The sequence below is a fragment of the Dasypus novemcinctus genome, chromosome 7, assembly GCF_030445035.2.
Source record: "Dasypus novemcinctus isolate mDasNov1 chromosome 7, mDasNov1.1.hap2, whole genome shotgun sequence".
NCBI lineage: Eukaryota > Metazoa > Chordata > Mammalia > Cingulata > Dasypodidae > Dasypus > Dasypus novemcinctus.
The window spans coordinates 55,506,149-55,521,158 of NC_080679.1; the positions used below are offsets into that span (position 1 = coordinate 55,506,149).

The 15,010-nt window shown below is 35.0% G+C and overlaps 2 protein-coding genes across 2 annotated transcripts in view; one reads left to right on the plus strand and one right to left on the minus strand.

Moving 5' to 3' along the window:
* The window catches only part of STAT1 (signal transducer and activator of transcription 1), a 59,701-nt gene extending 51,432 nt beyond the window's left edge, over positions 1-8,269 (plus strand). The window contains exon 24 of the mRNA XM_058300490.2: positions 2,106-8,269. Within this exon, the coding sequence (XP_058156473.1) occupies positions 2,106-2,120 (15 nt within the window). The 3' untranslated portion in view covers positions 2,121-8,269. The remainder of the gene's footprint in view (positions 1-2,105) is intronic.
* Positions 8,270-9,396: 1,127 nt separating this feature from the next.
* Positions 9,397-15,010, minus strand: part of GLS (glutaminase) — a 73,235-nt gene continuing 67,621 nt past the window's right edge. The window contains exons 16-18 of the mRNA XM_058300491.2: positions 14,859-14,935; positions 14,707-14,770; positions 9,397-12,093 (exon numbers count right to left, since the gene is read on the minus strand). Coding sequence (XP_058156474.1) covers positions 11,937-12,093; positions 14,707-14,770; positions 14,859-14,935 — 298 coding nt within the window. The 3' untranslated portion in view covers positions 9,397-11,936. The remainder of the gene's footprint in view (positions 12,094-14,706; positions 14,771-14,858; positions 14,936-15,010) is intronic.

Below are 15,010 nucleotides of genomic sequence, written 5' to 3' on the forward strand. Positions count from 1 at the left end.
CAAGCAGTTAGTAAATGGTAGAATATTTGAACACATTCAGTATGTCTGCAGAGTACATGCTCTTGTCCACTCTCCTAGAGTGCCTTTCACAAAAACCTAATTATTGGTTCATTTAGAACTTGGTATCTAAAAAGCTGTGTGCACAGGACTGAGTTTGTTTTATTCTGTTTTATGTAGATAAGGCCTTTGGGTGATAAGTCCTGTCTTTGGGATTTGGAAATCTTAGTTCCAACTCTGTCTTTGCCATTGTCTCCCTGTGACCCACAGAAAATAAAATGGATTAGTTCAGTTCCCCCCATCTGCATAATCAGTATGACTACTTTTTCTATACTCTCAGAATGATAGTGTGATAATAACTTAAATACTCTAAACAAATGCTGGGAAGTGGTTTTTTAGTCTCTGGCTGCCCCCTGTAGCCATTCCATTGCAGATGATTTCATTTATTTCATTTGTGGGCTAAAATATATATTTCATACGTACACACACATACACACACACACTACTGAAGTCTCCAGATAAACCTATAGAAGATGTAAAGAGCTAAAAGAGGTTATAATATAGCACTGGTGAGACGAAATAACAGGGGGCTTAATCTCTAAATTGGGTAGACTCACCATGGTTTGCCTGTCCCCAGCCTTGGCCATGACCTCTGTTGGAGCTTGGTTTCTGCCAGTCTGGAGACTGCAGCTATAGACTGGGGCAGCACTGGAGCTAACATCTGGTGCAACCTCAGGAGCAAGAGGACCACAGGCTCCCAAGGAGATTGTCCAAGACAACCAAAGCACTGCTGTTTTCTGTAACATGACTTGGGTATTCAGTTTAGTCTTGTTTCCTGAACAAGAAACTTTTCCCTCTTGGGCTACAGGAAAACCAGTGTACTCTGTTAGAGGCCTTAGGCTAGAGGTCATAATGATAATAATAGGAATATGAATTGTCTACTATTATGCATCTACTGTAGTGGGCATTTTACATATGCTGTCTAATCTTTCAAAAAACCCTATTAGCTAGGTATTATTAGCCTCCTTTCAGTAGAGGAGGACCTTGACATTTAGAGAGGTTATGTAACATGTCAAGGTCACATAGCTGAAAAGACGCAGACAAGATTTGAATCCCCAAGGTCCACAGTCTGAATCACACTTTTGCTCTGTCAGGCACATTGAAACATATGGGCAAAACCACCATTGTGCTTTTTAATTCCAAATAATTTTCTTAAGAGCCCACTGTGTTCCACATACTAGTGAAAAAGAAAATTTTAAAAATTGTCTCAGTTCTCAAGAAGCTTACGGTCTGGGTCAGGGCTTCTCAGTCTTGGCACTCTTGACATTTGGAACCAGGTAATCCTTTGTTTTGGGAGACTGTCCTGTGCATTGTGGAGTGTTTATCAGCATCCCTGCCTTTACCCATGAGATGCCTGTAGAACATGACCCACCACTCAGTCATGAAATGAAAAAAGCTTCCACACATTCCATAATGTCTCCTGGGGCAGACTCGCCCCTGGCTGAGAACCACTAGGGTAGTGGGAAAGACCAGTATGAAGCCAGAGAGGAAGCCAGTGGTGGGCTGGTGGTCTTTAGATGAGTAAATTGTTCTAATCAAGGCAGCTGGGCAGAAGGCATTGCTAGGGGAGTGTGAAGGGGTTTTCAGTCATTCTATTTCTCCAGACTACCTGAAACACATGTGCTTATTATGCCTACTGAGTGACAGTTAAGGAAAATTCATCATTTCTCCTTTCCTCCCTCTTGCCCTCCCTCTGGCATATAGTTCAGAATTATCTCACTGGTTTTTACATGAACAGATTCGCCACATTGCTCTGTCTCCAGACTTGCATAACAGCAAAAAGGTTTAGCCGTCTGGATGACTTCACAAAATTAAGCCAGCAGGCTTCAGAGAAATAATCCATCAGCCTAGGTAGTTTAAAAGGTCACAGATTGGTCCAGGAAAAAGGATAGTAGAGACTGAAGGCCTTCTCACTCCATGGTTGTAGTTTGCTATTGGGAATGTATGCTAACTACTCCATTCTAGATTGAACAAGTAATTTTAAATATATGAATCTCCATTTTGCAAGAGCAGTGTAATAAACTTAATCACATTTTATCTTTTTACAGATGAATGCAGTATAGAGCGTGAATTTTTCTCATCTTCTCTGGAGATACTCTTCCTTCCCATCTGTGATTCCCTCCTGCTATTCTGTTCCTTCACATCCTATGTTTCTAGGAAAATGAAAATCTAACAAATTTGCTGCAGCCAGTTGCTAGCAAATGGAATTTTCCCAATTCAGAAACATCTGTTAGTCTGAAAGGCTTTGTGAATCTTATTGAAGGTAAAATTTTCAAGGTACTTGCCCAGAGTGGGTTTTGCAAATGCACAATATCTGGACAGACCTCAAGCATCAGAACTAGAATGAGAGCTCTTTGGGAAACGTGAGAAGTTTAGCAACATCTAGCAAATACTGTGCATACAGTCAGTACATACAGTCAGTACCCAACTGGTTATAGGTTGTTAGATAGATCACACTGTTTTTCAGGGATCTTCTTGATGTAGGAATGGTAAATCTCTGAAGAATTCTTATTTTATAATATCAAAATCATTCTCTGTGACTTAAACATGGCTGGACATTTTAGTGGTTTACTTCTGAAATAGTTCAAAGCCAAGTGTATATAAAATTATATAAATTGTTTATCACAGGTAGTTATTGCTTATCTGGCAGGGGGAAAAGCTACATTCTTTATTTTTATTACACCTTCTACACTGGCCATTTAAAACGAAAGACAAATTCTCTCGGTAAAATTAGCTTTGTTGGAAGAATTACGTTTGTTATGGTTATAAAATACTAGCTCATATCAATAGAAGGAAGTACATTTTCCAAATTCATGAGTTGTGTTTCTGTTAAACTTTAATATCCAGAGCTGAATATATTCTGCCTTCACTGTGGTCACTAGTAAATGAAATTGTCTTTGTGGTTCTACCAAGGCAGCCATGCTATTAACACCAGTTCTCTCAAGGTAAAGCACATTATTTTTTTAAGTTAAAATTAATAATAGAGGAAGGTAAACTCAAGTTCAATTCATGTTTCTTAACTGAGTTCATTGGTCTTTGTTGTTAATAGCTGGTATTTAGCCTATTAGCCATAAAATATTATTTTGTAATTTTCAAATTGGGAATTAAAAATAATAAATGACACCTCTAATCATTAACCAGAGATAATATGAGAATCAAATAATTTAAAAACGCATGTCCTATGTAAATACATCAAGCACTGCATATTTTTCACTGATGTGTTTTTCTCACAAATACACTTGCAAACGGTTCCATTATCTCTCCTGTGCTTTTTCCAGATCCTGTTGTGAGTGGGTGATCTTTTGTGAAGTGTACTATGTTACGTCCCTTCTTCCTTCATTTATACTGCCACAAAAACATGGTTTGGGGGATGGGTTTGACAGGATTCTTCCAGATAATTTTCAGACTGCTATCTGTGTGGCTGCACCTTGTGTTTCCACTGTAACCTCTACAACGTGAATGTTGTATTTTTCTTTGGTGGGGATAAAGTTTTCTTTAAATCTATGTTTAAATTAAAGCTAATATATATTATCACATTAACTGTAATACGCATATGGTACTTTGCTTGCTAAGGCATACAAATGAAGGCCTCTCAGTTTGCATAGATGGCATGAATCTGACCAGTTTTGGGTTGACTTTTTAAGTTGAAATGATGAAGGAACAAAGAAGATGGTATTTTAAAAAAATATTGTTTCTAATTGCTGATATTTAACTATTTTTTCCCTTTGAGAATGATTAATTTGGCATGGTTTCATTTGCCAAGAGTCCTAGTTTATATTTAAGAAGTATTACAATTCTAATGTTAGTCTCTGATTAATAGTATTTGGTGTAAAGATTTAAAAAGTTACTGGCATTTTGTATAGGTTTGATGTTTTTCTTATTTATTTTGACTTATGATTAAATATAAAAATATAAAATTCCTCATTTTAAAAGATTAATAACACCATTTTCCTAAGTGTTGTCATATCTTACCCAGCTCATAACCAGAATTGCTATAGCAGATTAAGATAGGTCAATGAAAGAAACCAGAAAAGAAACAATATTTTAACAAGCAGTAAATGGTGCCATCAAAAGCAAATTTTGAAAAGTGCTTTTGATGCCTCCAGATGCTCAAATAATATGATACTTGCTTTGAAATGAATTTAGGCACCAAGATTTTTTAAACTACATGTACAGTGGGACTCTGTCTTATCTCCCTTGGAGTCATCTAAAATTCATACCTCCATGATTAAATGAGTTACTATTGAGGAATCACTGTACTCACACAAAAAAGATGGCATTTTTCTTCAAAGATGTCATAAACTACTAGAAAGTTGTGCCCTTCTCAAAGTAAAAAGCACTGTGTGCTGGAAAATAATAATATAAGAAAAGACATACTCACCAAAAAGAGACTGGCAAATTAGACTTATTATTTGAAGAATTATCAGGGAACAGTACAAATACAGTCATTCTCATCTCTGTATCTGCAGTATTTGCATATAGGAAACAAAACCTCTTAATTTCAAACGCCAGGAACTATATATCTGCAGAAAGTAAAGGAGATATGTCCTAGTGAGCTAGTATAAGTGTGTGTATTAAATTCCTGTATTATCATCATCAGAAGTAACTAAATAGATCCTAGCTCAAGGATGTTTGCACATTTTCTGGTATGGTTTGAAGGCTGTTTTATCAGCCTAGAGCTTATATGTGCCACTTGGAGAGAGTTTCTGAGGTAGCATTAAGTGAGCAAAATCTATTGACTGCCAAGCTAAAGTGGACTGTAAGGGCAAGTCTTAATGAACAAAGCAGTCCTACTTTAACATTTTACTACCACAAAGAAAGGGGAGGAAAAGCTAGAAAGTGTTTTGAAAACTCTTGCATTTACCTTTTGAACTGGATGTTGCTCCCAAAGTGAGGAGTATTTCCTCAAGTGGCTTCCTTTGGTTAGTTAAGATTCATTCATTCTTTCATTCATCAAATATATATTGAGCCCTTGCTATGAGCCAGGCACTATTCTAGATGTTTGGGAAACATAAGTTAAACCAAAACAGAAAAAAGCAAATAATGTTGTGAGGTGTTCTAATACAATCACCTTACTTCTTAAAATTTAAGGTTTTGTGAAGCATACATAGCCAAAAGCTATAAATAATTTTAATATTATATAAATATACAGTTTCACAAAACAGCATTTAAACGAGTTTTATGCTGATTATCTTCTTTGGGAAGATAATAGTATTTTAGAATCTTCTTTATAATCTTAAATGATGCCAACTCAATAATATTCAGCTTCCAAGTTTTGGTGAACTAACTTCTGGCTATGCGTTTGCTGTACTCAATGAGAAATAGCAGTTTTTTTTTTCTTTTCTACTTGACTAGTTGAAAAGGAAAAAACAGAAACCTACTTAAGCAGTTTTAAAGTTATTAATTAAACTTATATTGGGTATACCAAGAATATAAAATTACCGAAAAGGGACAAAGCTGTCATACACGTATTTTCAAATGTTATGAATTCCTAATACTCCATAATGCTGCTATAACAATTTAAAGCCTCACTGTTGGCATCTTTTACCTAAGTGCCACCCAACACACTCTTGGGCTGCTTCCCTCTACCATCTGGTCTGTGAGCTATGCATTTAATCATTTTCCTTTAATGATTAGTCTGTAAAATTGGGACAATTACCCCATCTCATAGATAATATCACAGAAATATAATGATCATGTTTGTAGAATTAGTAAAATTTAATTTTTCACTACTTGGGATTATTCATGCAGTGGCTCCCTTGCACTGCCATGCTTGTATCTTTGGGTATATATATGGATAATTGAAGCTGACTGTTTCAGGATTCATATTGTAGCCTTCGTACCTCATCTTAAAACTCTGTATAAGTGAGGTCTTAGCTCACTTAGCTTAGCATGTAGCCAGATATTCTTTTCATAGAGGAAAGAGTCAGTGTTGCAGGATGTAAGAAAGAGCATGGGACTAACGTCTGTATAACAGGCTACTCTTGGGTTTCAGCTTCATCTATAAAAATGAGTGCAATTAGATTATTTCTAAGGTCTTTTCCAGGTTCTAAAATGTTATTAAGGCAGATATACATCACAGTTTCACTCCTATAGCAAAGCAAATTGCTAAGACAGACAACTTTGATAGAAAAAAATGAACAGTCATGGAGTCATGTACTTTTTTGGATGATTAGAAAACCTTACACACTGACCGTAAACTGAAAGGAAAGGGTTGACAGTGCTCTCGGAACAAGGGGTCTCTGGTATTGGAAGTGAATGCCATTCTGACATATAAATGAATTATTTAGGGACTGAGGTTTGCCGTGTGGGCTAACTTAGATCCTAATGTGGTAGTATTAGGTTCAGCTCCCCAAATAGACTTCAAGAGTTTGTAAAAAAAATAACCTCTTCTCTCATTAAGGGAGCTACAGCCTCTCCAATGGAAGAGCATGTTTAATGATTCAATCCCCAGCTACTCACTGAGCATGTCCTAACTGTAAAAAAGATAGTGTTAACTTCTGACAGACTAGAGACATGCCTTCCTATTCCCTCACCTTCACAGATGAGTTCCTTACAGGATTCTTGTAGACCCCTCACCTTGCATAGTACCTGGCTCATACTAGACATTAGAAATTGTTTCTTGATTCCAAACAACTAGGCGTGGTTCTCATGCTCAACAGATTTCCCAACTGAGTGATGTAAGAGAAAACCTTAGTTGTCTTAAGAAAATTAATTTTTCACATTTTTTATGCAATTGCAAAATATTTTATTATTTTTAATATAGGTTTTAACATTTCATAATATTGTATACTACCCAAATATTGGTTTATTTAGTTAGGCAAGAATAACTTCCCCTCATCCCATTCCCCAATCAGAAGTTAAAGATACACTATTTTCTTAGAGCTCTATTATATTAGCTCTTTCTAAAAAAGTTTTCACTTCATTTTATGCAATTGCCTTTTAGATATTATAGAAAGTAAAAAGTGGAGTTAAAAACCAAAATACAATAATACAGACATTTATAATTATCCACATCTAGCTTACTAGAGATCCTTATTTCTTCAACTTTTATCTATTGTCTAGTGTCCTTTGCTTTCAACCTGCAAAACTCTTTAGCATCAGTTTACCTGGGAATGTCTTAATCCTTCATTTTTGAAAGACAGTTTTGAATATATAGAATTGTTGGTTGGCAATTTTTTGCTTTCAGCTCTTTAAATATGTCACTGCCACCTTACCTCCATGGTTCCTGGTGACAGATTAGCACAATTTTATTGAGGATTGCTTGTATGTGACATTGCTTTTGTCTTGTGACTTTCTGAATTCTCTCTCTTTGGCATCTGACAGTTTAATTACAATATGTCATGGTGTGGATCTGTGGATTTATCCTTTTTGAGTTCATTGAGCATCTTTTATGTGTATATCCATGTCTTTCATTAAATTTGGGAAGTTTTTACCCATTATTTCTTTGAATATTCTCTCTGCCCCTTCCCCTTTTGGGATTCCCACAATGTATTAATTGGCACATTTGATAGTGTCCCACAGGTTCCCAAGGCTCTGTTCAGTTTTCTTCATTCTTCTTTCTGCTCCTCAGACTGGATGATTTTCCATCGTCTTGTCTTCAGGTTCTCTGATTCTTCTCCTAGCTCCTACCTGCTATTGAACCCCTCAAGGGAATTTTTTTCCTGCCTTTTTTTTAAAGAAGCTTAGATTACATAAATGTTACATCAAAAATATAGGGGATTTCCCTATATCTCACCCCCTATCCCTTCCCCCACTTTCCCTCATTGACATCTTTCAGTAGTGTGGTACATTTGTTACAATTGATGAACACATTTTGAAGCACTGCTCCTAACCATGATCTGTAGTTTGTTTATACTTTGCACCACAGAATTTTATAGGTTTTGACAAAATGTATAATGGCCTGTATCCATCATTGCAGTGCCATGCAAAGCAATTCCAATGTCCCAAAAATGCCCCATGACACCTACTCTTCCCTCTCCCGCCTCTTAGAACCTCTAGTGATCACTGTCTTTATATCAAGGATACAAGTTCGCACATTACTAGAACAATTATAAGTTTACTTTAGTCCATAGTTGCATTCCCCTGTTATGTTTGGTCATTCCTCTATCTTAAGGATTTTGGGATGGTGATGCATATTGTCTCTTGAATTGTCACATTACATAAAACAGTAATGCTATGAAGTAAAATGAATAAAGGTTACTAACAATTACTCTGATTTCTGTTTCACAATTAAGCATCCAGTAGCTTGCTGAATTTAGAACAGCAACAAAAGTTCACCAAGACTTTGAAATATAGTTTATTTTTCCATAATGCTCCTTTTAAAGAGAGGAAAAAAATAAGAAGGCAAAGGCAATGTTCTTTTAGCCCTTTATACAACAAATCAATTTTTAACTATAAAATAAATTTTAGTTACCAAATGATATGTGCCATATCTGTGCCAGCAAATTTTGTTATTTTTTTCTTATCCTGGTTTCACTAGTAAAACTTAAGTTCTATAAACAAACTTTCAAAATAAAATTTATAGTAAACATATCACTGAGTCAAGTACTTAAATATAAAACAAGCATAATTGCATAGATAAGTGAAAATTCAGATACAAACTAAAGCACCAAATTTAATTAAATAAATGAAAAGGACTTGGAGTATTTTCCTGCTTTGTTTTGTTGCTTTTTTTTTTTTGCATTATTGTTGCATGCATGCCCCTTTTCTTTCTTTTGGCACACTTCCTCTCAGATTTAAACATAATAAACCTTAAAAAATCAGATTAAAAATAATTTTACAGGGGAGAGTGAAGGTAAAAGAAAATAGATTTTGGGGCTTTTTAAGTGGTACACTTGAAAAGAGTAATCCTATTTAAAAAATTTTAAGAACAAAGTATTTGCTAGTTTTTTATCCAATAAGCTTATCACCAAGCCAAGAGCTGGTCCCAACTACTAGATAGTTCCCTTGCATTCAAATCTAATCAAATTAAGGACCCAAATAAGAAATCCAAAAATGCAAAATGATTTTGTATTTAAATGCTTAATGTATAGTCATATTTACTCAGAGATATGTTTGTTTTACAAACAAAAATTTAAAAATCCTCTCCACAAAGGTCATTCTAAATGTGTATGCACATATACAAATATATAAATTATTTTTCCTTCTATAAGAACTATTTTGTTTGAAAGACTCGACTTAGGAGATTTATTATGACTACAGGGTCTTCAAAAGAAAAGCAGGCACAGCTGGTTTGTTTATGAATTATGCTGCATTATGAAAGAGGATTATATAAAGAGTGGAATACCCTATTACCTGATACTTAGAACCATTTGTACCACAAAAATGTCACACGGGTTTTTTTTTCATACGTGTATTTATTACACTATAAAAAGCAACACTTCCTGATTTCATTTAAAAGAAGTATTTCCCAATTTCAGAATACTTACAACTTACAGTTTCAAAGATTAGATTCACTTATGGGAGGTTCTGGAAGCAAATACATTCATAGCTGTGTAACCCCAGGAAGAATCTAAATATTATCAGGTCATTCAGTCACTGCCAGACAGACAACAGTTTCAAATGCTCAATAGCTAATCTAGCTTCTGCAGCCAAAGAGCAGTGTGGATAGTAGGTGGGTTACAGCATGTTATGCCCAAAGATGAGATCATTGGAACTGAGACCAGCAAAAACAAAAAAGTATACAAAGCTTTAAATTAACGTGAACATACAGAATTCTCATGATAACTAAAAAGTACATTTATGCCTAAAACTAAAACAAAAAGATCTTTGGAGTATAATGATGGCAGCATATAGCAACAGCCACAAGGATTTAAACCAAGTGCACTCATTACTACCAGCCAACAACAAACATCCAGAGCAGGAACGAACATATAGTCATAAATACTTCATTTATAACTCAGTCATAATGGTTTCACAAAATAGTTTTGGTATGAGAAAAAAACTCCATGTTCCCAAATTATAGATAGAACCTCTTTTATTAGAGAATATTCTCAAGTCAGTGGTAATCTTCAGGCCACATAATTGAACCATCTTAATTTTTCACTTAATGTCACAAAGCAAGCTGCTATTTGAGCAAAGTATTTTCAAATGATTTCAATAAAAAAGTGTCTAACCCATAATATCATTGAGGGAAAAGCATATGCTTCTTATGCAGCATTTTACAAGTATTACCTCTCTTCATGACTTGATAGATCTGTGGATTGGCAAAGCAGCAACTTGGCTGTCTCCCCACCCATCATTCTCCCCATAAAAGCATGCACTCTGGAATGCACTTCATGCCTGATGCAGTTCAGTTAAAGAATACTGGCCGTGGTTTCATGAAAGGAGGTGCTGGCTAGGTAATGGGAGGTATTGGTGAAGTCACTAACTTAGAAGAAAAAATCAAAGCACCTGGAAGCTGGCTGAAGTAGCTGAGGTGCCATCAGGCATGATAAAGTGTGGAAGCAGCAGTGTGTGCTGACAGGAAAAAATAAAGGAAATTGGTATTATTAACGTGGTAATCACTAGCATTCATGTAATTGAGGAGTCTGCTCATTTCACTAAAAACAGTTTCAAAGAAGCCCATTTGTGTGTGCGTGCATGTGTGCTTAATACCAGAAATCTTTTTCTCTTTATCCCCTTTATCTCTTTGAGGTATGATAGGATAAAGTATATGTGCAATTCCTAGCATATCCTGTTCTTTTGATTTTGCAGCCCCTTTAACCTACTTTCCCAATTAATCCTGAGTTACCTCCCCAACACAAAGAAATGGTGGTTCTCTTATTATTAAAATATAGAGCCCACCAAATATTACACAATAGGGAATCCAAAGAAAACTGGAGAGATTTAGTAGTCCCCCCCAAAGAGAAAAATATCTTGATGCAGACCTTTACTGACAGGTTTAAAAACAAACATTATTTGTAGCAGTTCCCATACTATTATATAACTTTGGTAGTTTAAAGCATTTCTGGAATTATTCTAGAAACTGAAAAATATCTTCCTAAGGGAGCCTATATTAGCATATCCATTCATGTTTTAGACTGATGAATTTGATTAATTTGTATTTAGCTTAGTAATTTGTCTCTGGTTCATCTCTGTAGACAGATGGCATAGTTAATAGCTCTGATGCCAAAAATATGAGGCATTTTCTGACTTTATATGGAAAACATGAAAACTGCATAGTGTGCCAGCACCCACTTTCCCAGTTAAAGGATAGAGGCAAATAGATTAAATGTCTGGGAAGAGAGGCTGGGCTAATGGGATATAGAAAAAGGAAAATTTTTCAAAAGTATTATATTCACACACATGTTTTGGTCGCCAACATATCTTAAACAGATTCCCTGATAAAGTCTAATCAAAATCAATCTATTCCACTAACAGTTGTTCACACCATGAAGTGAGGGTGATGGGAGACATTTTAAACACATGACCCTAAGTGCATATAGTTGTTCAAACACTCAAACTAAATCTATATTTGAAGTCTTGAAAATCATCTTATTTGCTTCTAAAGGCAGCCTTTATCCATTTGGACGGACTACAACAAAGCTTAATTTATCAGTGCATAACAGCAGATCATTACCATAAACTGAAAATTCACAAAACACACAAAAATAAATCATGAAAATCACAGTTAAGCTAGCACTGGTAACTATTTCTTTTACATCAAATTATACAATGCCACGAGGTAAATATTGCTGCTCACATTATGGAGGAGATTGTTTTATTTCTATTTTTTCCCAAAGAGCTTTGTCCTGTGCATACAATGAAGAAAACTCCAGTAACACTGAAATGACAAATGTTGTAAAATATACATCACTACCAGACAGAAATACACATCTTCATAATCATTTTCCACAATTAAATAGGTAAGTAATTTAACCTTGGGATTAAGATAATTATAATAATCCATCAAGATTCTTATGGACGGTTTGATTTTCCTTTCCATTGTCAGTATCTCCTTGAGGTGTGTACTGGACTTGGTATTCCTGGAGGATTTTAAATACATCATGGTGTCCAAAATGTAGTGCTTCATCCATTGGAGTGTTATTCCACCTAAACAAGTAGCACAGCAGGGACTGGGTAATTAGGTAATTTCTGTACAAAGATGATAATCCAGCACTCTTAGATTTTAACTGAAGATTCAATTTTTAAAAAAGCACAAACACAAAAAGGGATTTATTACTCAAAAATTGGTCTCAGACAAGTTGGGATATGAGGAGGAAGAGAAAAATAACTTTCATGAAAAGATCTTGTTTCTATGTCTAAGTGCTTATGCAGAGGATGGAAGTTCTAGTGTTGGCAGATATAAAAGACTTCTTTAGTTTTCTTTAATTTTAACTTCATGAAAAGGTTAAAATGTCTGTTTTTTAAATAAAATGTTCAAAGAAAATTCAGGCATATAACATCCATCATCCTTGCCTTTAATAGAAATTTTGTGTTGCTGTCAGTTTGAAATCACAGTAAGTCTCAGAAATCTGGAAATAACCATGCCCTCATTAGGGCTCAACCATACATTTGAGGAGCAAGATTGGCACCGGAGGAAATGATGTTTTAATCACCTCTGAGGAAGTACTGGGAAGCCAGGAGCGGCAACAGGTGGACCACTACACAACCAGAGGAATAACTACCCTTTCCCTAATAAGCTGGGGCTGTGCTCTTCAGAGTGATACACTGAAGAAATGTGAGGACAAAGCCGATTAATGAAGAGTTGCCAACAGTGGGTTAATCAGCTAATTATAGCCTTTGAAAGACATAAGTAAAAGGAGATAGCACAATACAACTCACAAGCCAACCCAAAAGGGTTGGGTATGGTAATTAGTTCCCTAATATTCCAAAAACTATTAAACTTCTCTTCCCTCTTTCTCTACTTAAGTCATTTAACTTCTCCATAGCTACCAGTCTGTTTTACTCCACACTTTTTCTTGTGCCACTTCTACCACCTTCTGGGTTTTTTTCTAATCTTTATTCCTTTCCCTCTGTCTTTAACCTGCCATCATAAGGTCACAGTTTGAAACTGACTTTTAAAAGTCTCATTTAAAAAATATTTTTTGATAAAGTTTGGTAGTGGCACTAAACTTGGACGATGGGGGGAAGAGGGGACAAACTTTTTAACCATCCTCTGTAGTATGTAATTATCTGCCTTAAATTTCCTTTTAGAAAAATTGAATATTAACTGCAAGTTACATTTTTTACAACTCTTCTTCTATGAAATAATGCAAAATATCAAAGAGCACATTAATTTTTCTCAAGCCAATTTATTAATTTCAGGTGACACTGACTATGATATAGAGAAAAAGAGTTTTCTTGGGTCTCTAGCTTCCATTCTAGAATAAGATGAATACCCACTTACCAAATTACTTAGCTAACTTTTGCATATCAGATGGGTACCTATATTTCCACATTCATAGTGTATGTACTTATTAAAACACAGTACTTTTAATATATGCCAAAATAGTGGTTCTAGCTGGGCTTATAAACAAAAGGATGGAGGTGTCTTTTCAGTTTCTTGCTCTAAAAAGAACTGATAATAGGGATAAAAGGGAGGATTGTCACCCTAACATGAAGTCTTGAAATACTGCCATTAAAGATCCTTTTAATCACAATGCTTTTTAACAACTATAGGAATAAGTTAGATAACCAAAGTGTTAAACACCTATAAAACAAACCATTTTCAAACATGGACATAACATTTCTACATTTCTTGCAAGCTGAATTATAAAACCCACTCTTCTAATAAAAATTAAAAAGTCAAAGCTTTAGTAAGCAGAAAGGTCTAATAGCTAGACAATAATCAACTTGCTCCAAAGTTACTTAATACAGCCCCAGTTCTCAAATATTGAATCCCAAGTATTTTTTTCTTTCCATTCTTCTGAACTTTTATTTCTCATTACATTATTCACTCTACTACTTCACTCTACTTGTTATACAATGTGTGAGTATATGAACAGAGTTTACTTAAATATATATGTGTGTGTAAGCTGCATTCTTACACCTCCCTTTAACTGTTCACTTTAGGTATATAGAATTTACCACAGTCTGAATAGCAGTTTGCCACATTGATTAGGAAGGAGACTAGAGGAGCAGAATATATTCCAGGCAGATTTCTCCCAATATAAATAGAGTACCTTTCTTTTCCTGTACCTTCAAATCTCCTCTCTCTTCCAAAACACTGATTAAAATTCAACTTCTCTGAAACTTTCTAAGACTTACCCCGCCCAAACCCAGGAATTTTAACAAACTCCAAAATACTTAGTTTAGATTCCTGTGACAGTAATTTTCTTATACATTTTTTAGTATGCTTCTATAAATGTTTATCTTAACTATGCGTTGTGGTTAAAAGCTCCAAAAGAACAAAATTCCCATTTTCTCTTTCCAAACACAAAGGATTGTTTTCTTCATACAGTGTATGACTGATAGTCAAACTAACCTGAATAATTAAAAATAGTCAAATTAACCTGAATAATTAATAAGGAACCTTTCTTAGATAAGAATCTATCCAGCAAAAACAAAGTTTTGCACAATAAGTCATAGCAAGTTCCAAGAAAGTTTCCAATATATATATGACAGACTTAAATGTACCATCACATGACTATTACAACCCTGTATAATAAACTACTGACTTGGCCAGTTACAAGGTTACAGTTAGAAGTAACTAAGAGTGCCCACCTGTCTTTGGGGAAAGGATTTACTTTGCAGGCTTCCAGCAAAAATTTAACAACTTCAACATGACCTATATCCAAAACAAAAACAAGCAGATTTTAGTATGGAGTAGAAATTAAGTCTGGAAAAATCTATTAGATGAGTGGTTTACGTATTACCCTCTGCAGCAGCTACGTGGAGTGCTGTTCTAGAATCATAGTCTCGTTGCTCCATGTCCATGGCCGACAAAGCAAATCTGAAATGGAAGCATAGCTAAAATCCATTATATATAAAAAACATTAAATTCACACTGACATTTACTATATGAGTT